The sequence below is a fragment of the Coturnix japonica genome, chromosome 16 (genome assembly GCF_054131305.1).
Source record: "Coturnix japonica strain WE chromosome 16, WE-NBRP24, whole genome shotgun sequence".
Lineage (NCBI taxonomy): Eukaryota > Metazoa > Chordata > Aves > Galliformes > Phasianidae > Coturnix > Coturnix japonica.
Genome location: NC_140678.1, coordinates 6856662 through 6880947, shown reverse-complemented (window position 1 = coordinate 6880947; position 24286 = coordinate 6856662). Strand labels below are relative to the sequence as shown.

Genomic DNA, 24286 nt, shown 5'->3' with positions numbered 1-24286 from the left:
GTGCCGCTGCCCTCTCCCTTCCCCACATCTCCTGTGCTTGGCATGGGTGTTTCCTACCAGAGCGGGGCCTCAGCCATGTGATCCCATGATCCCCCTCAGGTCTCCCTGGCCATTACACACATGCAAAACACGTATGGTGTGTAGTATTCAATAAAAGTTCATGTTTGTCTCTGATAGATGGACGTGATGATCTTAGTGGCGATTTAACACGTCATGGACTTTGAGTGTCCTCTGTTTTCACGCACGTCAAGTTCTTTTGTAATTAGTAATTTCTGTCTTTTGTCGCATCCATTTCATTTGTCAAAAGAATTATTAATCCCTCTGAGCAATCTAAATGATGCATGGATATGCTATTTGAAGTTTTAGGGTGTAATCAGTATATTCCTTGTAGAAGCACCATGTATTGAAAAATTTAACTTGAAATCCGTTTTTGCAATTACTGTTAATATACACTGTACCAAGTTCTGATTAGATTTAAATGGAACCAATAGTATATGTGGATATTATTTATGAATACTTTAGATATCACATCAATTGACACTGTGAAGTAGAGCTCATGTATTTGTTGCCCAAGGCATGCATTTGCTGGGTAGTGTTAATATCCATCTTGTACTCCTGAAGAGCTCGCTGTTTACAAATGGCACCTGTTCTACTGCTCTTCTGATGGTCTAGAAATGGAATTCAGCTAACTGTAAAGACTGCAAGTACTGCAGTGTTGCAAGGATCGAGTTGCAATGCTTTAATGTAGTAGGTGCCTTCTCTCTGACAGCCTTAAAGTATTTTCTTGTATGTATGTGTCATCTTCTTTCCTGAGAGTTTAAGCTCTAGGGTACAATGTTTTGGAGGTCTTGATGCTCTTTGATACAGATTTGAGAGGGTTTTTGACATTTATTGTTTCTGAAATGGTTTGATCTTGTCTTAGAGAGTTGAATGCCACAAATAGGTAAATACTATCTCCTGTTGCTGAAACAGTGCAACATTTATGGCATCCTGCTGGTTTTTTATTTGTTTTTTAATTTCCTGATTGATCTATACATTATTGCTGCATATGAGCTCGCAGATGAGTTAACAGGTGATGAGAACTCTAATGCCGGGCAGGGCATGACTGCTTGTCACGGTTTGAACTAAAAATCCACCTGCGTCCGTGACAGGGGGCCGTGGGCCCCGGAGGGGCCCTAGGCCGAAAGGAAAAAGTTAATTAGGAAAAGAAAACAGCGGCAACGATCTAAGGAGGCACACTTATTTACTAAATACTATATCAAAATACAGGATAACACAATATAATACAATATAATTGAAAATTGAGCTAACGAATCAAGCAAAATAGGAGAGAGAATGAGTCCCGTAACCGAGAGGCCTACTGTAAATCTAGGCGAACGGCTGAAGGCTCCCACACACTCCCCTGAACGCCAGAACTCGAAAGACGTCAGTCTGTTCTGCGACAGAGTTAATATAGAGTCCAGGTACCGTGACCCATCGTGTTGTTCCCTGGGAGATGTAGTCTTCTTCTGTAAGTTGCAGATTCAGTAAAATTATTCATGCTTTATATGATGTTATGATGTGGAATACTGATAGCAAAAATTACAAAATTGTTAAACCATGACATTCCACCCCTTATTCTACATCATTACATTATGTTTATACATACATACACACTCATATGTATAATTGTGAATAATCAGCAACCTTATTTTTTTCCTCAACAATTTATATTTATTCCATACAAATCCCTAAGTTGAGAACAAAACTCTATAACCTAACCTACTATTTATTAATTTTGAGAAAGTGGCAAAACTGCCAGAAAAAGGAAAACATGTCAGCGGTAGAGGGGAAAGGCAGCGCTAGTAGGGCGTCCCCCACATCAAGGTGCACTCATCCTTTCCCAGCCACCACAGCAGATTTCCTTTTGACTTATACTTCTTTCCATGTGTGCTCTACTCATGCATGGCCAGTGCAGGATATAGAGTCCAGATGGAAAACTTGCTTACAGAATGCCTAATTAAGGTATATAGAGAAAAAGTGTTTCCGTAACATTAATCCACTCTATCTTAAGTCCTATACCTAATTGAACTATTCTGTACCTAATTGAAATATTTTCTGAGACTCTACCTATATATTTACAGGAAAATCATTGGCTGCACTCCCCCAACATCAAATTCCCTTGTGGTACACATTGAACATTCCCATTTTTGTCCATCACCCACCATGTGCACCCAGGTCCCTGGGCAAAGACAGTACCCCGGAGAGGTTTGCCCTTTCCAGACGCTGGAAGGACCCAAACCGTCTTTCCCAACACGCTCTTTATGTGTACTACAGGAACCTTATCTCCCTCCACGGTACGTAGGGAGCTGGATTGGTTAGGACCATTGCGATTACTAGATCCTCGAGTGTTGACCAACCAGGTGGCTTCTGCTAAATGGTTCTCCCAATTTTTATACGTTCCGCCACCCATTGCTTTCAACATAGTTTTCAACAACCCATTGAATCGTTCAATCTTACCAGAAGCTGGTGCATGATAGGGAATATGGTAAATCCACTCAATGCCATGATTTTTGGCCCAAGTGGTTACAAGGGAATTTTTAAAATGGGTCCCATTATCTGATTCAATTCTTTCTGGAGTGCCATGCCGCCACAGGATTTGCTTTTCCAACCCTAATATGGTGTTTCGGGCGGTAGCATGGGGTACTGCGTATGTTTCGAGCCACCCAGTGGTTGCCTCCACCATGGTGAGTACATAATGCTTACCATTGCGAGATCGTGGCAAGGTGATATAATCAACCTGCCATGCCTCTCCATATTTATACTTTTGCCATCGCCCTTCCCCCCAAAGAGGTTTCATCCTCTTGGCTTGTTTAATTATGGCGCATGTTTCACAATCATGAATAACTTGAGCAATAGCGTCCATAGTTAAGTCCACCCCTCGGTCTCTGGCCCACTTATATGTTGCATCCCTTCCTTGATGACCTGAAGTCTCATGGGCCCACCGAGCTAGGAATAATTCACCCTTGTTCTGCCAGTCCAAGTCTATTTGAGCCACCTCAATTTTGGCAGCTCGATCAACCTGATGGTTATTTTTATGTTCTTCAGTAGCCTTACTTTTAGGCACATGAGCATCTACATGGCGCACCTTTACAACAATATTCCTTATTCGGGCAGCAATGTCTTTCCACAGTTCAGCAGCCCAAACAGGTTTACCCTTTCGTTGCCAATTATCATCCTCCCACTGTTGCAACCACCCCCATAAGGCATTTGCCACCATCCATGAATCAGTATAAAGGTGAAGCATTGGCCACCTCTCCCGTTCAGCCACATCTAAAGCTAGCTGAACAGCCTTTACCTCTGCGAATTGACTTGATTCTCCTTTACCTTCAGTGGCCTCTGCAACTTGTCGTGTGGGGCTCCATACAGCAGCTTTCCATCTGCGATGCTTCCCTACAATACGACATGATCCGTCTGTGAATAGGGCAAATTTCTTTTCGTTTTCTGGTAGCTCATTGTATGGTGGTGCCTCTTTAGCACGTGATACCTCTTCTGTAGGTGGTGTTTCAATTTTTTTACTCTCAGGCCAGTCCATGATCACTTCTAGAATTCCAGGACGGCTGAGTTTTCCCATTCGAGCTCGTTGAGTAATTAATGAAATCCACTTACTCCAAGTGGCATCAGTAGCATGATGGGTGGAGGGAACCTGTCCTTTAAACATCCAGTTTATTACTGGCAAGCGAGGTGCTAGAAGAAGCTGAACCTCTGTCCCAACTACTTCAGAAGCAGCCCGAACCCCCTCATACACGGCTAAGATCTCCTTCTCAGTTGGAGTGTAGCGCTCCTCAGACCCTTTATATGCTCGACTCCAAAATCCTAGGGGTCGGCCTCGGGTCTCTCCTGAGGCTCTTTGCCACAAACTCCAAGTGGGACCTTTCTCTCCAGCAGCAGTGTAGAGGATGTTCTTCACATCCTGTCCCGTCCGTACTGGCCCCAAGGCCACGGCACGGGCTATTTCTTGTTTTATCTGCTCAAAAGCCTGCTGCTGCTCAGGACCCCATGAGAAATTATTCTTCTTCCGTGTTACCTGATAGAGAGGGCTCACTATGTGGCTGTAGTTTGGGACATGCATTCTCCAAAAGCCCACTACTCCCAGAAAAGATTGGGTCTCTGTCTTGTCGGTGGGCGGAGACATAGCAGTGATTTTGTCAATCACATCTGCTGGGATGTGACGACGTCCATCTTGCCATTTTATACCTAAGAACTGGATTTCCTGGGCAGGCCCCTTCACCTTGCTGCGCTTAATGGCAAAACCAGCTTTCAAAAGAATTTGGACTATCTGTTTCCCTTTCTTGGAAACCTCTGCTGCTGTATGGCCCCACACTACAATGTCATCAATATACTGCAAGTGTTCAGGAGCATTACCCTGTTCCAAAACAGCTTGGATTAATCCATGGCAAATTGTTGGGCTGTGTTTCCACCCCTGGGGTAAACGGTTCCAGGTATACTGAATACCTCTCCAGGTAAAAGCAAACTGTGGCCTACATTTTGCAGCCAATGGGATGGAGAAGAAGGCATTAGCAATATCAGTGGTGGCATACCACCTAGCTTCTTTTGACTCCAGTTCATACTGGAGTTCTAGCATGTCTGGTACAGCAGCACTTAATGGAGGTGTAACTTCATTCAGGCCACGGTAATCTACCGTCAGCCTCCATTCCCCACTGGTTTTACGCACTGGCCATATGGGGCTGTTAAAAGGCGAGTGCGTTTTGCTAATCACTCCCTGATTTTCTAATTGGCGAATTAGCTTGTGAATGGGGAGCAATGAGTCCCTATTGGTGCGGTACTGCCGTCTGTGAACCACTTTGGTGGCATTTGGTACCTCTTGGTCTTTTACCTGGAGCAACCCCACAGCAGAAGGATCATCTGACAGACCAGGTAAAGTTGACAGCTGCTTAACACCATTTGTGTTTACAGCAGCTATCCCAAAGGCCCATCGATACCCCTTGGGATCCTTGAAATATCCCATCCTAAGGTAATCGATTCCCAGTATACATGGAGCCTCTGGACCAGTCACAATAGGGTGCATTCGCCAGTTTTTACCAGTGAGGCTTATTTCGGCCTCCAACATAGTCAATTCTTGGGAACCCCCAGTCACTCCATGGATATATATTGGTTGTGTCCCTTGGTGACTTGAGGGCATTAGGGTGCATTGTGCACCAGTGTCCACCAAGGCTTTATATTTCTGTGGTTGAGATGTGCCAGGCCACTTAATCCACACAGTCCAGTATACTCTGTTGTCCCTTTCCCCCCCCTGGCTGGGGGCAGGGCCCCTCTATTGTTTACCTCGTTGACTTGCAGCAACTGGAACTCTCCCCTTCTTGGAAGAGTTCACCTTGGTAGTTGTTTCACCTTGTAATTCTTTCACTCGTGCCTGAAGTGCAGAAGTGGATGAATTACACCACTTCTTCATGTCCTCCCCATGACTACAGAGGAAAAGCAACAAGGCAAGACGTGTAGTCTCATCGTTGATTCGAGGTGACTTATCATCGTCATTTGCTTGAATACGAGGACGTCTCTTTTTAATGGTTGAGATTTTCGATGATACAGGTCGAGAGGAACTCATGTTGTTTAGCTTCCTCAATAGGCGATTGTGGAAATCCTGGTTTCCATCATCTTGTACCACCGTGGATTCATCTACATCACGCGCATTAGCCAATTTGTCAATAATATCATTTTGTGTTCCCTCCACTTCGTTTAACCTTTCCACAATTTTGACAATGGCTGAAGTATACAGATTAACTTCTGTGGCGCTTATAAATAATTCAAGTTCCTGAAGTCTGCCAATTAGTTCATTCACAAAGGGTTTCCTGTCCCCTTTGCCATATACTAATGCAAGTGCACTGGCATGCTTTTCTGGAGCTGCTTTTGTAAAGTCACGCCACATTTGTCGTGGAACGCGGACTGCTTCAGGATCATGTAATTGGTCTGGATCATTACGATTGAACTCGCGGCTGTATAGCATTTCCACCAGAGCATTTTCTCTCAAAAATTGGATACCTTTCTCAATATCAGTCCATTTCTTTCTCTCAGGCTCCAAGTCCCGTTTAAAGGGGAATCTATCTCTTACCGCTATCAACATTCGCTTCCAGAGGGTGTAGGACCGATTTTGGCATGTGCCAATACCTCTGTCCACACGTGAGTCCCTGGAAATGCTACCCAGTTGGCGAGCTTCACTGCCATCGAGCCACGCACTGTTGGCACCATTGTCCCAGCAGCGAAGTAACCAAGTGACCATATTTTCTTTTGGCTGACGTGTGTAATCCTTTCTTAGATCTCGAATTTCACTCAGTTTAAAAGATCGATCAATAATGGTCGTAATACTTTGCTCACCTTTTGCTCTATCAAGAGTCCCAGGTGTTGATGGTGGCAACTGTGTTGATGAGGCTGCTCCATCTATACGTTTGGACTTGAGAAATTCTCGTAAAGAAAAAGTAGCTTTTGGCTCCTCTTCTGACTCTGACCCCGACCCTGATGCTTGTGTTATTTCCTCCAGGTAACCCTCCTTCTTTTTCCTCTCTCCTAACTTTCTCTGCTCCTCTAACTTCTTCTGCTCCTCTATCATCTTCTGCTCCTCTATCATCTTCTGCTCCTCTATCATCTTCTTATACCCCTCTAACATCCTCTGCTCCTCCAACTTCTTCTGGTCTTCTGACTCCCCCTGCTCCCCTGAGTCTCCTGAGTCCTGCTCTCCTAACTCCCTCCGCTCTTCTAACTCCTTCTGCATTTTCTCTAACTGAGTTGAAACTTGTTTTGTCTTCCGCCCTCTTACAGGGGCAACCAACATTGTATCTGGTGTCCCAGATGGTTGGTCCAATTGGACTACCTGTGCCCCCGGTGGCTGGTCAGATTGGACTACATGTGCCCCCAATGGCTGGCCAAATTGGACTACATGTGCCCCTGGTAGTTGGTTAAATACATTCAACTCACCCTGGAGGGCACATAGCTGGTCTCGGAGAGCGTTCCGCTCAAACTGGACGGCACCAAGCTCAGTCTGGAGGCTGTTGTAGTTGGACTGGAGAGTGTTGTACCCGAACCGGAGGACGTTATGCTCGGCCTGGAGGGCAGTGTGCTCAGTCTGGAGAGTGTTGAGCTCGGTCCGGAGGGCATTGTGCTCAGTCTGAAGAGCGTTATGCTCGGACTGGAGGGCATTATGCCCGCACTGGAGAGTGTCGTGCTCGGACTGGAGGGCGCTGTGCTCGGACTGGAGAGTGTCGTGCTCGGACCGGAGGGCATCACGCTCAGTCTGGAGAGTGTCGTGCTCGGACCGGAGGGCGCCATGCTTGGACTGGAGAGTGTCGTGCTCGGACCGGAGGGCGCCGTGCTTGGACTGGAGAGTGTCGTGCTCGGACCGGAGGGCGCTGTGCTCGGACTGGAGGGCGCTGTGCTCGGACTGGAGAGTGTCATGCTCGGTCCGGAGGGCGCTGTGCTCGGACTGGAGAGTGTTGAGTTGGGATTGCAGAGAGCTTTTCTCATCCCAAAGTTTTTCTGCGTCAGCTCTAAGATTCTCTTTCTCGTACCAGATTGAGTCTCGTTGGTACAGGAGATCTTTTCTCTCAGCTTCAAAAACTTTTTCTCTCTCTACCTTCTCATCCCAAAGTTTTTCTGCGTCAGCTCTAAGACTCTCTTTCTCGTACCAGATTGAGTCTCGTTGGTACAGGAGATCTTTTCTCTCAGCTTCAAAAGCTTTTTCTCTCTCTACCTTCTCAGTCCAAAGTTTTTCTGCCTCAGCTCTAAGACTCTCCTTCTCGGCCCTGAGACTCTCTCTCTCAGCTTCAAAAACTTCCCTCTCAGGAATGGTATTGACTAAGGCCCGATAAGCATTAGCTAGGCCCAAAATCATTTGTGCCTCCTGAGATCTGCCTGAGCCACAACATTCCTGCCTCAAATATGCAATCAAACTCTCAGGATTCTTCAAGTGTTCAGGAGTGAAGCTCCATAACACTGAAGATGTCTGTCCTTTGAGAATCTCTTCAATTCCCTGCCACTCAGTATTCTCTGGTTCTAGGGAAGACTTCCTCCGGATGTTATAAATCCAGATACTGAGTGAGATTATTACAATAATCAACAGTAAGATCAGGGAGATTAAGAGTGTGGCCCACTGATCATTCAAGAACTGCATAAAGGATTCATAGAAAGAAAGAGGAGCACGCTTAAAAATCACCATTTCTGTATAATTAGTTGCATTAGTTGCTCCCTCTGGAGCTGTATACAGATACGAAGTGAGCATTGCTAACCATGCTTTCAATCCATTATACAATTGTATAGCTCCATAAGAAAAAGTGGCCAGCTTAAACATGACCCAATATGTTCGGAGCGTCTCAAAAAAGGAACCAATGGCACACAGTCCCTGGTAAAACAAATTTAGTAGAGAAAACATTTTTTTTTTTTTTTTTCCTCCAATAGAGAGAAAAAAAGTAAAAGAAAACAAAGCTCAGCAGTGTTTATAAAATATACCGGAGTATTGGCAGTCCGCCTGGACTTTCAAGGTCAAGCTCGCAGGTGCAGAATCGCAAACACGAGATAGCTCCTTAACAGGGAAAAAAACTCGTAGCTCTGTTAAAAGCTAAAAGAGCAACAGAAGAAAACACAGAAAAACAGCAACTCAATTTGCCCGCATTCTCCACCAAAATCTGTCACGGTTTGAACTAAAAATCAAATCCTCAGCTGCCCCATGGGCTCTTCTATTGTTGCCGGTGGGGTGGCCTCTTCTTTGATGGTGCTGAGGCCTGTGAGTCGCCGGCCTTCCTCTTCGGGGCTCGCCGGGTCCCCTCAGGTGGGCTGGTGCCGGAGGGCCCTGCCACAGGCTCTCCTGGCTCCTCCTGAGGCGCTGCCAGCTCTGTGGTGACAGTTGCAGGGTTGCCGTGTGGGCGGCTGGGATGCCCACGAACCTCTTGTGTTGCCCTGCCCAGCATTTCGTCCCTGTTGGAGCTGGCAGGGCTGCTGGAGGGTGCTGAGCCAGGGACAGGTGGCTCCTCTGGTGTGGCAGCTCTGGGCTCTGCTGCTGTGGCCTCCTGTGCCCCAGGAGCAGGGGGGATGTTGAGGCCCAGGAAGCGGCCTGCCACCCGGCTGCACCTCCGCACCGCAAAGGCGATGAAGTGCCTCACAAAGGTCACCGTGTGGCCGTGCAGGTCAGGATCCAGCATTTCTATCAGGATCCCCTCTGCCAAGCCTACGAGGAGCAGGGCCCAGATGACACTGTCAACCAGGATATTTGCCTGTGGCCCCTCGGTGCCCAGGATGCGGTGCAGGTTCTGGCGCAGCCAGGACCGCAGGGGCCGCAGCAGGGCCGGGTGCTCCCTGAAGAGGGAAGCCCAGGTGGCAGGGGAGAGGCCGCCCAGAGGATGCGTGGGCACTGCAGGCCATGGCCGGGCTGCGTGGTGGAGTGCGGGTCTCCGTGTAGCAACGGATGCCTGTGCAGCTGGTCTGACCTCCACCTCCTTGTAGTTGTCGTCCGCTTGCACGGAGTGAATGATGGTCTTCACATCCCGTTTGCACAGCGGACACTGGGGCCTGGTGCTTGTCCACCGCTGGATGCAGCGGAAGCAGAACTGGTGGCAGCAAGGCATGGCGTATGCTGCGCTGTCCCAGTTCTCCAGGCACACGGGGCAGCGGGTCTCAAACTCTGCCTCCATCCTTCCACCAGTTGCGGTGGGCCAGTGGGAGCGGGAGATGGTAACGTGCTCCCCAGCACTAACGCTGCAGCAGCAGCAGCAGGTGACACGCTGGAAGAGGACAAGAGACATTAGTCAGACTCCGGCCTGGGAAGGGTCCCTCAAGTTGTGCCCCCCCGCTGCCAGTCTCTGTGCCGCCTACCTGTGCTGCTGCACACGCTTTTTTCTCTAGGATGTCCCGTCTGCCTGCTCCCGGCAGGCTCGGGGAAAGAACAAATGGCTCTGAGAAGGCCGCTGGGAGCTGTGCTAACAGCACCCAGAGCACTTTCCAGCACCAAAGCTCGCCCTGTCCACACTCCAGTCCTCGCACACACGCTCGGTCGGAGGCCAGGCACGAACTGCTGGGCTGAGCTGCTGCGCCCGCGTCAAAGCCGGCGTGGCCTATGGGGTCACAATCCGTTGCCTGGTGATGTCTCCAACCATGGCTTGGCCAAGCTGCTGGGCGTCACCTTCGCTTGACCTTCGCTTGGGTACATCACTGCCCGTCTCACAGCGATGCCGCAGTCCACTGCTGGGTCATCACAGTGAGCCGTCCTCACCCGCAGCACGTGCTCCAGCCCCAGCTCAAGTTTCTGGGCTTTTCCCAGTGCCGCTGCCCTCTCCCTTCCCCACATCTCCTGTGCTTGGCATGGGTGTTTCCTACCAGAGCGGGGCCTCAGCCATGTGATCCCATGATCCCCCTCAGGTCTCCCTGGCCATTACACACATGCAAAACACGTATGGTGTGTAGTATTCAATAAAAGTTCATGTTTGTCTCTGATAGATGGACGTGATGATCTTAGTGGCGATTTAACACGTCATGGACTTTGAGTGTCCTCTGTTTTCACGCACGTCAAGTTCTTTTGTAATTAGTAATTTCTGTCTTTTGTCGCATCCATTTCATTTGTCAAAAGAATTATTAATCCCTCTGAGCAATCTAAATGATGCATGGATATGCTATTTGAAGTTTTAGGGTGTAATCAGTATATTCCTTGTAGAAGCACCATGTATTGAAAAATTTAACTTGAAATCCGTTTTTGCAATTACTGTTAATATACACTGTACCAAGTTCTGATTAGATTTAAATGGAACCAATAGTATATGTGGATATTATTTATGAATACTTTAGATATCACATCAATTGACACTGTGAAGTAGAGCTCATGTATTTGTTGCCCAAGGCATGCATTTGCTGGGTAGTGTTAATATCCATCTTGTACTCCTGAAGAGCTCGCTGTTTACAAATGGCACCTGTTCTACTGCTCTTCTGATGGTCTAGAAATGGAATTCAGCTAACTGTAAAGACTGCAAGTACTGCAGTGTTGCAAGGATCGAGTTGCAATGCTTTAATGTAGTAGGTGCCTTCTCTCTGACAGCCTTAAAGTATTTTCTTGTATGTATGTGTCATCTTCTTTCCTGAGAGTTTAAGCTCTAGGGTACAATGTTTTGGAGGTCTTGATGCTCTTTGATACAGATTTGAGAGGGTTTTTGACATTTATTGTTTCTGAAATGGTTTGATCTTGTCTTAGAGAGTTGAATGCCACAAATAGGTAAATACTATCTCCTGTTGCTGAAACAGTGCAACATTTATGGCATCCTGCTGGTTTTTTATTTGTTTTTTAATTTCCTGATTGATCTATACATTATTGCTGCATATGAGCTCGCAGATGAGTTAACAGGTGATGAGAACTCTAATGCCGGGCAGGGCATGACTGCTTGTCACGGTTTGAACTAAAAATCCACCTGCGTCCGTGACAGGGGGCCGTGGGCCCCGGAGGGGCCCTAGGCCGAAAGGAAAAAGTTAATTAGGAAAAGAAAACAGCGGCAACGATCTAAGGAGGCACACTTATTTACTAAATACTATATCAAAATACAGGATAACACAATATAATACAATATAATTGAAAATTGAGCTAACGAATCAAGCAAAATAGGAGAGAGAATGAGTCCCGTAACCGAGAGGCCTACTGTAAATCTAGGCGAACGGCTGAAGGCTCCCACACACTCCCCTGAACGCCAGAACTCGAAAGACGTCAGTCTGTTCTGCGACAGAGTTAATATAGAGTCCAGGTCCCGTGACCCATCGTGTTGTTCCCTGGGAGATGTAGTCTTCTTCTGTAAGTTGCAGATTCAGTAAAATTATTCATGCTTTATATGATGTTATGATGTGGAATACTGATAGCAAAAATTACAAAATTGTTAAACCATGACACTGCTCTTCATCTTGTGTAACAAAACAGGGGCTGCTACTGTGACCTGATTTTTAAAGGATATGTTGAGTGAATAAAAAGATGCCTGAAGTTGAACCCAATAATTTTGAGGAAATAGAATGTATTTTTTTGTTTAATCATCTCTTCCTCTTTTTATGAAGGGTATTGGTTTGCCAGATATTTTCAGATTCATTTCAGATAAATGATTTTGTGCTTCTGTCATTTGGTGGGTTGATCGCACAGTTTGTTTTGGGGCAGTGCCTTTGCTGAGGGATGGTGAGAGAAAGCACCTCTGGTACTATGTGTTCGTGCCACCTGGTGGCTTTGCTGGGCAGCCTGGGCTTCAGATACACAGTTAAAAACACAGGTGTAAAGTGTCTGTAAAATCCTCTACATTCCAGTACTGTAGTTTTTTTCTACTAACCCAGTGAGAGTTAAACTTTTAGTATATGCAGATCGACTTAAGCTGGTTGTTATCTTTGTTAGCAGTTTTTAGCTTGTGGTTCTTTTGATCTGATATCAATGACATAAGTCAGAGCATTTGTAAATACAGATTCTGAGTGGAATGCACAGATGGTTTGTCTCCAGAACAAAACAAGCCTTCAGTAAAAGGATTTTGTAGGTATTTATAGATAACTATTATCCTGTTGCTAATTACATACTGTGAATTTAAAGTGGAAAATATTCTTTCTTGTCTCACTTAGAATACAAAGAGGTGCCTAATGTTGTGCTGTTTCCCAGCTTCATTAATTGACTTTTTTTTTTTTTTTTTCCCCAGGCGTCAGTATAGGGGTAGGTCCTGTTTAATATCTTTATTGATGATCTGGATGGGGGGATTGAGTGTATCCCCAGTGAGTTTGCAGATGACTCCTCGCTGGAAGGAAGTGTTGATTTGCCTGAGAGTAGGAAGGCCTTACAGAGGGATCTGAATTGGCTGGATCAGTGAGCTGAAGGCAATTGTATAAGCTTCAACAAAGTCAAGTGCCAGCTACTGCACTTTGATCACAATATCATGCCACTCCATTTTGCAGGCTTGTGGCTAGAATCTAGATTCTGGTGGTGTTCGTTGACAGCCAGATGAATGTGAGCCAGCAGTGTGCCTGGTAGCCTAGAAGGCCTGGCTTGTATCAGAAATAGTGTTGCCAGCAGGACCAGGGAGGTGATAATCTCTCAGTACTTGGCACTGGTGAAGCTGTGACTTGAGTACTGTGTTCATTTTTGGGCACCCTCACTACAAGAAAGACCCTGGCACATGTTCATAGAATGGTAATGAGGCTGGTGCGGGGTCTGGAGCATAAGTCTTGTGAGGAGCAGCTGAGGAAGCTGGGGGTATTTAGTCCGGCGAAGAGGAGGCTTGGGGGGAGACCTCATTGCTCTCTACAACTTCCTGAAGGGGGGTTGTGGTGAGGTGAGGTTCAACCTCTTTTTGTGTGTAACTAGTGACAGGACAAGAGGGAGTGGCTTAGAGTTGTGCCAGGAGAGGTTCTACTGGATGTTCGGAGAAACAACTTCTCAAAAATAGTCATTAGGTATTGGAAAGGTTTGCCCAGGGTGATGGTGGAATCACCATCCCTGCAGACGTCCAAGAAACGTGTAGATGTGACTCTGAGGGACATAGTGGGCATGCTGGGAGTGGGTTGATGGTTGAACTAGATGACCTTCAGTGGTCTTTTCCAACCTTAAGTCACAGAATCATAGAACCATAGAGTCATTCGTTCCTCTAAGAACCAGCTACACTCTGAAATGCTATACAGCTTGGTTGGTCCTTCTGATCCTTCTCATTTATGGCTCTGTATTATCTTATCCTCAGTGATCCTGCCGTCCTTCAAGAAAGGTGCTTTAGATATACTTCTGTTATACTTCAGCTTGATTGCTTTAAGTGTATCTCTCAATACCACAGTCCAAGGAAATGTGTGTGTACATTCTTCCGGCTAGATAAATAAATAAAAACACAAAGCATCTCTGAAGCTCGGACTCACTGTGTTTATTAAATGTTTTATTATATTAACTTCATAATGACTCACAAAGAAACATTTTAATTTTGATTGTGTGTTTCTGTCTATGCTCTGATTTCTGTTAAAATCAGCTTTTGGATATGTAGAGGGAGAATTTTTTCGGTGAATAAGTGTGTGTTTAGGGCAGGAATGGATGATCCTTGATTTCACATGGTAGATGTTCTTTACCTGCTCTGTACTCATTTTACAAATCATTTCATGCTGTAACAGTAAACAAATGGTGAATTCTTCATCAGATACGTCTGCTACTGTAAGGTCTTTGTCTGATTTCAAAGTTAAAGTCAGGAGTCAAACTAAAAGAAGAAAAAACTAGTTTGATAAGGACGTATAGAAATTCTGCCTTTCTGTAACACAGCTTTGTTGGAAGTAACCGCGGGAGACAAGTCTCATGCTATCATGGTCAACAAGTCTCGTTTATTAGGTGTTACAGCATCTCATTTATACAATCAGTAATAAGTTCATGCATATTGCAGAAGTAAAGCTCAGGATTGGTGGGTTACACATTACTTCATCTGACCTTTGTGGTTAGTCTTATGGATACTTTTTCTTTGCAGCTCTGTCTACACCTTGCTACACATCTTGCTTTTCCCTCAGGCCGTCCTTGCCTCTAGATACATATTTCGTCTTTAGCTACATACCCTGTCTTTTCACATCCTGATTTCTCCATAGCTGCTAAGCCCGTGATCGGCCCTAGGATAGACCGTCTTTGTCTTTAATCACGTTCATTCTTTTACAATTTAACTAGTGGAATCTCATCATGTCCTTTCTCATGAAGCCATTCTGCATAAACATTCTCCACATAGATCTGACCCACATCAGACGCACAGCAGCTCCCGCCCCATAGATCTGACCCACATCAGCCCCAAAGAAGCTCCTGCCCCATAGATCAGACCCACATCAGCCAAACAGCAGCTTCTGCCCCATAGATCGGACCCACATCACCCCCACAGCAGCTCCAGCCCCATAGATCTAGACCCATCAGACCCACAGCAGCTCCAGTCCCATAGATCTGACCCACATCTACACCACAGCAGCTCCTGCCCCATAGATCTGACCAAAATGTGCCCCAGAGCAGCTCCTGTCCAAGAGATCAGCCCCACAGCAGCTCCTGCCACATAGATCTGACCCACATCTGCCCCACAGCAGCTCCTGCCCCATAGATCTGACCAACATGTGCCCCACAGCAGCTCCTGCCTTATAGATCTGACCCACATTAGCCCCACAGCATCTTCTGCCCCATCGATCTGACCCACATCTTCCCCACAGAGCCTTCTGTCCTAAAAATCTGACCCGCATCAGCCACACAGCAGCTCCTGCCCCGTACATCTGACCCACTTGCACCCCACAGCAGCTCCTGCCTTATAGATCAGACCATCATCAGCCTCACAACAGCTCCTGCCCCACAGATCTGACCCACATCTGCCCCATAGCAGCTCCTGCCCCATATATCTGACCCATATCAGATCCACAGCAATGCCTGCCCCATAGATCTCAACCACATGAGCCCCACAGCAGGTCCTGCCCCACAGATCTGACCCACATAGGCCCCACAGCAGCTCCTGCCCCATAGATCTGACCCTCAGCTACACCACAGCAGCTCCTGCCCCATAGATCTGACCAAAATGTGCCCCAGAGCAGCTCCTGTCCAAGAGATCTGCCCCACAGCAGCTCCTGCCACATAGATCTGACCCACATCTGCCCCACAGCAGCTCCTGCCCCATAGATCTGACCAACATGTGCCCCACAGCAGCTCCTACACCATAGATCTGACCCACATTAGCCCCACACCATCTTCTGCCCCATAGATCTGACGCCCATCAGCCACACAGCATCTTCTGCCCCATCGATCTGACCCACATCAGCCCCACAGAGCCTTCTGCCCTAAAAATCTGACCCACATCTGCCCCACAGCAGCTCCTGTCTCATAGATCAGAACAACATCAGCACCACAGCAGCTCCTGCCCCATAGATCTGACCCACATCAGCCACACAGCAGCTCCTTCCCCATACATCTGACCCAGATGTGCCCCACAGCAGCTCCTGCCCAATACATCTCACCCAAATGCGCCCCACAGAAGCTCCTGCCTTATAGATCAGACCATCATCAGCCTCACAACAGCTCCTTCCCCATAGATCTGACCCTCATCATCCCCACAGCAGCTCCTGCCCCATTGATCTGACACACATCTGCCCCACAGCAGCTCCTGCCCCATAGATCTGACACACACCTGCCCCACAGCAGCTCCTGCCCCATAGATATGACACACACCTGCCCCACAGCAGCTCCTTCCCTATCGATCTGACCCACATAAGCCCCACAGCAGCACCTGTTCCGTAGATCTGACACACATCAGCCCCACATGAGCTCCTGCCCCATAGATATGACCCACCTCAGCCCTTGCCTCATAGATCTGACCAACATGTGCCCCTTAGCAGCTCCTTCCCCAAAGATCTGACCCACAGCAGCTCCTAACTCATAGATCTGACCCTCATATGACCCACAGCAGATCCTGCCCCATAGATCTGACCCACAGCAGCTCCTGCCCCATAGATCAGACCCACATCACCCCACCGCAGATCCTGCCCCATAGATCTGACCCTCATCAGCCCCACAGCAGCTCCTGCCCCATAGATCTGACCCGCATCAGCCCCACAGCAGCTCCTGCCCCATACATCTGACCCACATGCGCCCCACAGCAGCTCCTGCCTTATATATCAGACCATCATCAGCCTCACAACAGATCCTGCCCCATAGATCTTCCCCACAGCAGATCCTGCCCCATAGATCTGACCCTCATCATCCCCACAGCAGCTCCTGCCCCATTGATCTGACTCACATCTGCCCCACTGCAGCTCCTGCCTCATAGATCAGACCCACATCTGCCCCACAGCAGCTTCTGCCACATATATCTGACCCACATCAGCACCACAGCAGTTCCTGCCCCATATATCTGACCCACATCAGCACCACAGCAACGCCTGCCCCATAGATCTCAACCACATGAGCCCCACAGAAGCTCCTGTCCCACAGATCTTACCCACATAGCCCCCACAGCAGCTCCTGCCCCATAGATCTGACCCACATCTGCCCCACTGCAGCTCCTGCCCCATAGATCAGACCCACATCTGCCCCACAGCAGCTCCTGCCCCATAGATCTGACCCACATCAGCCCCTCACCAGCTCCTGCCCCATAGATCTGACCCACACCAGCCCCACAGCAGATCCTGCCCCATAGATCTGACACACACCTGCCCCACAGCAGCTCCTGCCCCATTGATATGACACACACCTGCCCCACAGCAGCTCCTGCCCCATAGATCTGACACACACCTGCCCCACAGCAGCTCCTGCCCCATAGATCTGACACACATCTGCCCCACAGCAGCTCCTGCCCCATAGATCTGACACACACCTGCCTCACAGCAGCTCCTGCCCCATAGATATGACACACACCTGCCCCACAGCAGCTCCTTCCCTATCAATCTGACCCACATAAGCCCCACAGCAGCACCTGTTCTGTACATCTGACACACATCAGCCCCACAGCAGCTCCTGCCCCATAGATATGACCCACCTCAGCCCCAGCCTCATAGATCTGACCAACATGTGCCCCTTAGCAGCTCCTGCCCCATAGATCTGACCCACAGCAGCTCCTAACTCATAGATCTGACCCTCATATGACCCACAGCAGATCCTGCCCCATAGATCTGACCCACAGCAGCTCCTGCCCTATAGATCAGACCCACATCAGCCCCACTGCAGATCCTGCCCCATAGATCTGACCCACAGCAGCTCCTGCCCCATAGATCAGACCCACATCAGCCCCACCGCAGATTCCTCCCCATAGATCTGACCCTCATCAGCCCCACAGCAGCTCCTGACCCATAGATCAGACCCACAGCAGCTCCTGCCTCATAGATCTGTCCCCCCTGAGCCCCACAGCAGCTCCTGTCCCGTAGATTTGAACCTCATCAGCCACACAGCAGCTCCTGTCCCGTAGATCAGCCACACAGCGGCACCTGCCCCATTGATCTGACCCACATAAACCCACAGCAGCACCTGTTCCATAGATCTGACACACATCATCCCCACAACTGCTCCTGCCCCAAAGATTTGATATACATGTGCCCCACAGGAGCTCCTGCCCCATAGATCTGACCCACATCTGCCCCACAGCAACCCCTGCCCAGTAGATCTGACCCACAGCAGCTCCTGCCCCATAGATCTGACCAACATGTGCCCCAGAGCAGCTCCTGCCCCATTGATCTGACCCACACCAGCCCCACAGCAGCTCCTGCCCCATAGATCTGACCCGCATCAGCCTCACAACAGCTCCTGCCCCATAGATCTACCCCACAGCAGCTCCTGCCTTATAGATCAGACCATCATCAGCCCCACAGCAGCTCCTGCCCCATAGATCTGACCCACATCTGCCCCACAGCAGCTCCTGCCCCATAGATCTGACCCACATCAGACCCACAGCAGCTGCTGACCCATAGATCTGACCCACATCAGCCACACAGCAGCTCCTGCCCCATACATCTGACCCACATGCGCCCCACAGCAGCTCCTGCCTTATAGATCAGACCATCATCAGCCTCACAACAGCTCCTGCCCCATAGATCTACCCCACAGCAGCTCCTGCACCATAGATCTGACTCACATCTGCCCCACTGCAGCTCCTGCCCCATAGATCTGACCCACATCTGCCCCAAAGCTGCTTATGCCCCATATATCTGACCCATATCAGATCCACAGCAACGCCTGCCCCATAAATCTCAACAACATGAGCTCCACAGCAGCTCCTGTCCCGCAGATCTGACCCACATAGGCCCCACAGCAGCTCCTGCCCCATAGATCTGACCCTCAGCAGCAAAACAGAAGCTCCCGCCCCACAGATCTGACCAACACCAGCCCCACAGCAGCTCCTGCCCCATAGATCCGACCCACATCTGCCCCTTAGGAGCTCCAACCCCATAGATCTGACTGACAGCTGCTCCTGCCACATAGATCTCACCCACATCTGCCCCAGAACAGCTCCCGCCCCATAGATCTGACCCACATCATCCCCAAAGAAGCTCCTGCTCCATAGATCAGACTCACATCAGCCACACAGCAGCTCCCGCCCCATAGATCTGACCCTCATCGGACCCACAACAGCTCCTGCCCCATAGATCAGACCCACATCTACCCCACAGCAGCTCCTGCCCCATATATCTTACCAACATCAGCGCCATAGCATCTCCTGCCCCATAGATCTGACACACATCACCCCCACAGCAGCTCCTGCCCCATAGATCTAGCCCCCATCAGACCCACAGCAGCTCCTGCCCCATAGATCTGACACACAGCACCCCCACAGCAGCTCCTGCCCCATAGATCTGACCCACGTCTTCCCCACAGCAGCTCCTGCCCCATAGATCTCAACCACATGAGCCACACAGCAGCTCCTGTCCCACAGATCTGACCCACAGCACCCCCACAGCTACTCCTGCCCCATAGATCTGACCAAATCTACCCCACAGCAGCTCCTGCCCCATAGATCTCACCCACATGTGCCCCAGAGCAGATCCTGCCCCATAGATCTGACCCACAACTACCCCACAGCAGCTGCTGCCCCATAGATCTGACCCACCTCAGCCCCTGCCTCATAGATCTGACCCACATGTGCCCCTTTGCAGGGGGGCTCCTCTGCCTGGTGGTCATGGCGGGCCCCATCCTCCTTCTCACTCCTAGGGCCCCCAGCTCCATCCTCCCGCCTGAAACAGGGAAAACTTCTACCCTAGCCCTCTTAGCTGCCGACATGGCTGCTAACTGCCACAGCTGTCAGAGGCGAGTGCGTTGCGCGCAGCAGCGGTGACCAAGGTGATGTGGAGAGGGTTCTAAAATGGCGGCCGCACTGCTGGCACTGGTGTTCCACATAGGATGAGGAGGGGGCTGGTAATAGCAGGACAAGGGGAAACTGATTTAAGTTGAAAGAGGGAAGATTTAGGTTGGATGTTAGAGGGAAAGTTGTTTACTAGGAGAGTGGTTAGGCCCTGGAACAGGCTGCCCAGGGAGGTTGTGGATGCCCCGTCCTTGGAGGTGTTCAGGGCCAGGTTGGACAGGGCCCTGGGCAACCTGATCTAGTAAAGGTGTATGTTTGGTGGCCCTGCCAGGCAGGGGGGTTTGTTCTTCATGATCCATGAGGTCCCTTCCAACCTGGGTCATTCTGTGACTCTGTGATACTGGTGTGTGGCTGTTTGTCCCAGCGCGCTGACCTTTTGTCTTCAGGTTCACCAACAAGACTGTAACTGATTTATGGAGGAGGCAAGTGATGGGTGCTACTGTGTGACAATCAACATCACTTTGTGGACATTTGAAAGCACCTTCCTCCAGAGCTGTTCACCTCCAGAAGAGGGTGCTCAGAAGTGTTTACTGGCAGAAGATCTGGCTCCAGCTTGGTATGGGAAAACTGGGGAATGATACCATCGTGTCCTGTGAAGAACAAGAAGCAGGTGGGCATCCCTGCTCCCTCTTGTCTGCTGGCAAGGTCCAGATGAGTTCCCAGAGCCAGAAGCTGCCATTCCAAGGAGAGCTGACTCAACCATTTTGGATTTGAGCTGTCACACCAAGGAGAGCTGACTGAACCACGTTGGACTTATTTGTAAGTTTATACTATCATTGGAAACTGTTGCCGTGGTCACAGTCATCGTCAGCGGAACAACAACTCCTGATGACCCACCACTACTGAAGATCAATGACTGAACTACTAAACACGTCAGATCCATGGTGGCGACTCTCTCTCCCTCTTGCTTCCTATAAAAACTCCTTGATTCTTTTTCCTTTCTTTTCTATTGCCCGCCTTCCCTTCCTAATCACCCTAAATCGTAATAGCGTCCGTCCTCCAACATTTGAACCATGCTCAGGCATACACGTATGGACCTCCTCTCCTTCCTATAAATTGGAGCAGGACAGAGAACCACAAGGATTGTCAGCTCCCAAGTCATACAAGTATTGCACACAACACAGATAACTTCATCTGTTGGCCCCGCTGTCTCTGCATACCACCAAGCGAGGACCTGCAGTGCCCAGGCGAGACGATGTGCCTGGCAGTGCAAAGCCAGCCCACGTGTGTGCAGATGGCAAGGAGCGTGTGGCACTGTGCACCGACAGCCCTTGCCTGCCCAGGACTGCGTGTGGAGGGCGTTCTCCACTGCAGCCCTGCCCAACAGTCAGTAGGGGTGTGCGGCCATGATGGCAGTAATGAACAAACTGCTGCTTCACAAAGATCTTGGCCCGATTAGAAATCTTTGAGTAGTGCTGTTACAGCAGACAGAATGTGATAAGCGCAAGTAGTCTCCTACACTTCACATCCTTGCTACTTCATTCTGGGTGTTGTCACTGAGCAGCATCTAACACAAGTTCTGCCCTGGTCAGCTGGCTGCCTTAGCTTGAGCCCTGATGGCAACGCTGTGACGTGATGTTAGTATTGCTGTTTTCTCCTCGTCAGAATACTCTGCCTTTTGAAGGAAGCAGCTTCTTGGTTATTTTGTTTTGTTGTTGAACTTTATTGAATTAATTTACAATATCTATATTCCATATAGTTATAGATGTTTTGAATATGATCATCTGTGGTGCTGAGAATTTTTGTAGAAAAGGTATACTCAGTTCGGAAGGTGTAATAAGGATGTTAAAGAAAGAAGCCCCTGTTGTGTTGACCAGTGATGATGCTCCCACCCCCTGACCAATGGTGGAGAGGAGCATGAAGAGAGAGGTGGTGCTGGGGGGATCTTGGGGCTGCTGGGCCTGTCATACTTTTTCCAGGCAGAGGTTTTACAGGTGTTGCCCCCATGCCGACCCTGTGGGGGGGGGCCACTCCCACATCCTGAAGGATGGAGGAGAGGAGCGGGAGGGCAGAGTTGGTGCTGTGGGGGCTGGGAGCTGTGGGGCCTGGTATGCTTTCCCCTGGCTGTGGTTTTCTGGGTGTCGGATGATGCCCTCAAACTGCCACCCTGTGGGGGCTGCTCCAACCTCCTGAAGGATGGTGAAGGAAAGTTGGTGACAGTTCCTGGGGGGGACAGGGGGCTGCTGGGCCAGTTGGCTTCCCCCAGGCAATGGTCGTCCGTCTGTTGGATGATGTCCCCAGGTCTATACTCTGCTGGGGTCGCTTCCATCCCCTGATGGATGGTGGAGGGGAGGGTGAGGGCAGAGATGGTGCTGGAGGCTGACAGGCCTCTCAAGCTTCCCTGAGGCAGTGGCTGCCTGCGGGTGACACTTTGAGGGAGCCACTGCCAACCCCTGAAGGATGGTGGTGGGGGACGGGAGGGTGGTGTTGATGCCAGGGTGCTGCTGTTTGGGTGCTAGCCGATGACTGCAAGCTTCCAAACCAGGTGGGTCCCTCCTGTCCCCTGAAAGAGGTGTTGATGCCCAAGGTGGATAGGGGCCACTGGGCCTGATGTACTTCCCAGGGGCCACGGAGCCTGGGCTGGTGGGCTACGGGGGCTGCACTGGGAGCAGCTGAGCCCGACAGCCATCAGGCCTGGCAGGGGCCGCTCTGGTGGTGCTCTGCGGCTGGTGGGCAGATTGTCACTGCACAGGCACCGGTTGTTTGTGCCACGTCTTTTCTGTGCGGCGCACTGAGGCGAGCAAGCTGTTTGTCCAAGCGTGAGGTTGCTGCGGGCAATATGCTGGACTGCAGCATCTTCAGCAAGGCGCCTGCAGGGAGAGAAACGTGCTGAGGGCACAGGAGAACCCCCTGCTCTCCTTCCTCACAGTGCATGATAGAGTCACTCTCAGCTCCGGGCCTGTCTCAGGCCCAGCAGTAAGAACATGCAGCAGGAATGGCGAGGCCAGTTAAATGTCTGACAGTGTCAATCTCAGACAGTGTTAGGCAACAACTAACTGGCTTCTCTATGCTGCTTTAACTAGAAATGCCTCCTTGCTCACAGGATCCCTATAGTAAAGAGAGGGGGCAGGATGGGGTTGGGGGTGAACAAGAACTCACTGGTTTATCTGCCTCCGTTGTCGGACAAGACGATAGCACGAAAACATTGCCATCAGCATGGTAACGAAGATAGCCACACCAAATCCAGGCAGTACTTCTCGATAAAATTATTGTCTGCGGCATTTGCGTGTTCCTCACCATCCGCACCTGGAAAAACAATGTGGATCTGTTTCACCAGCTGCTGCTTTGAGTGACGTGGACAAGAACAACCACAGGAAGGATCCCGCTCCGGGCTGCTGTTGTGCCTGGTGGCTCAGGGGAAGCACAGCAAGCTCTGGAATGCAGGGTCTGTGCACAGGAGGTACTATGGAGGGTCCTGTTTCCTCTCCTTATCTGCTGAATGTGGTTCTGGTGGCCTAGTTCCCAAAAGGACAAAGTTCCTAAGTCCCTGGGAACTGGCTGCAGTGGGAGGGGAGCAACCTCTAACCACGGCCACGGAGCTCTATGAGCGGCCCTTACCTGGAGTGACAGTTGTTGTGTGCATGGCCTCTATTACTCTCAGGGGGACAGTCAGTGTGCGAACTCTGCCGTTCCAAAATGCAAGCCAGCGCATAGGTGCTCCACCTGTCTCTTTAGAAAGGAGGTAAGGGAGTGGGACTGTAAGTAACTGCTTCTCATCAGGAAGATGGTGCAGTTTCTCCACATGTATTTCTAGAAATTCAGTTTCACAAGCCTTTCAGGGAACAGACGGAAATACACCTACCACGTGCTTTGTCCTTCATGATTTTCATTAGCAGAGGGGGCAGTGTCTGCAGATATTTTCCTGTTTCCAGGGCCTCTTTCTGTTTCTCAGGACCTAAACAGAAAGCATTAAGATAACTTTCAGACAAACAAGGTATTAAACTGAACGGTCTTTTCAGTGAAGTCAGTAACGACAACAGCCACCCCTGGGATGCCTGTGGGGTTCCAGCACAACTAAGGATTTAGCACGGCCTTCCCTGGAGGCACTTTTGCAACCAAAGAATGAGAACTTTTCACCACACACTGCAGCTTACCTAAACGCATAACGGCATCACTGAATGGGACCAGGGCATTGTGCGAGGGCAGGGCACACACACACAGGTGTGCATTCTCACTCACACCTGCAGACGCGCCTGGCTGACATTAGGACTGTGAGCTGGCATCTCTCAAAGGAAGTAAAATCTCATGACATGGTATGCTGTAATTTCTCTCTTCCTTAGGGACCTGCAGTGACTGGAAGGGGCTCAGGTGATGACATGGCACTCAGACCTGGGTCAAAAGTTGCAAAGCTGCAGAGAAGCCAGGTGGGCAGTTGGCTGGCACTCAGCAGCTTTCCAGATACTCTCTCCAGGCCATGTAAAACAATCTTCAGAGAAGGCATAGAAGAACATTTGGCCCCTCAAGGTTTTTTTAGTGGGGAG

The 24286-nt window shown here is 49.5% G+C and overlaps 1 protein-coding gene across 1 annotated transcript; it reads right to left on the bottom strand.

The window, feature by feature from the left end:
• Positions 1-21419: 21419 nt before the first annotated feature.
• On the bottom strand, positions 21420-22985 carry LOC146758227 (uncharacterized). Its single transcript, XM_085517258.1, has 2 exons — positions 22905-22985; positions 21420-22615 (listed from the first exon to the last, which is right to left on the bottom strand). The coding sequence occupies exons 1-2, from the start codon at positions 22961-22963 to the stop codon at positions 22261-22263; spliced, it is 414 nt and encodes a 137-aa protein (XP_085373384.1). The 5' UTR covers positions 22964-22985; the 3' UTR covers positions 21420-22260.
• Positions 22986-24286: the final 1301 nt, after the last annotated feature.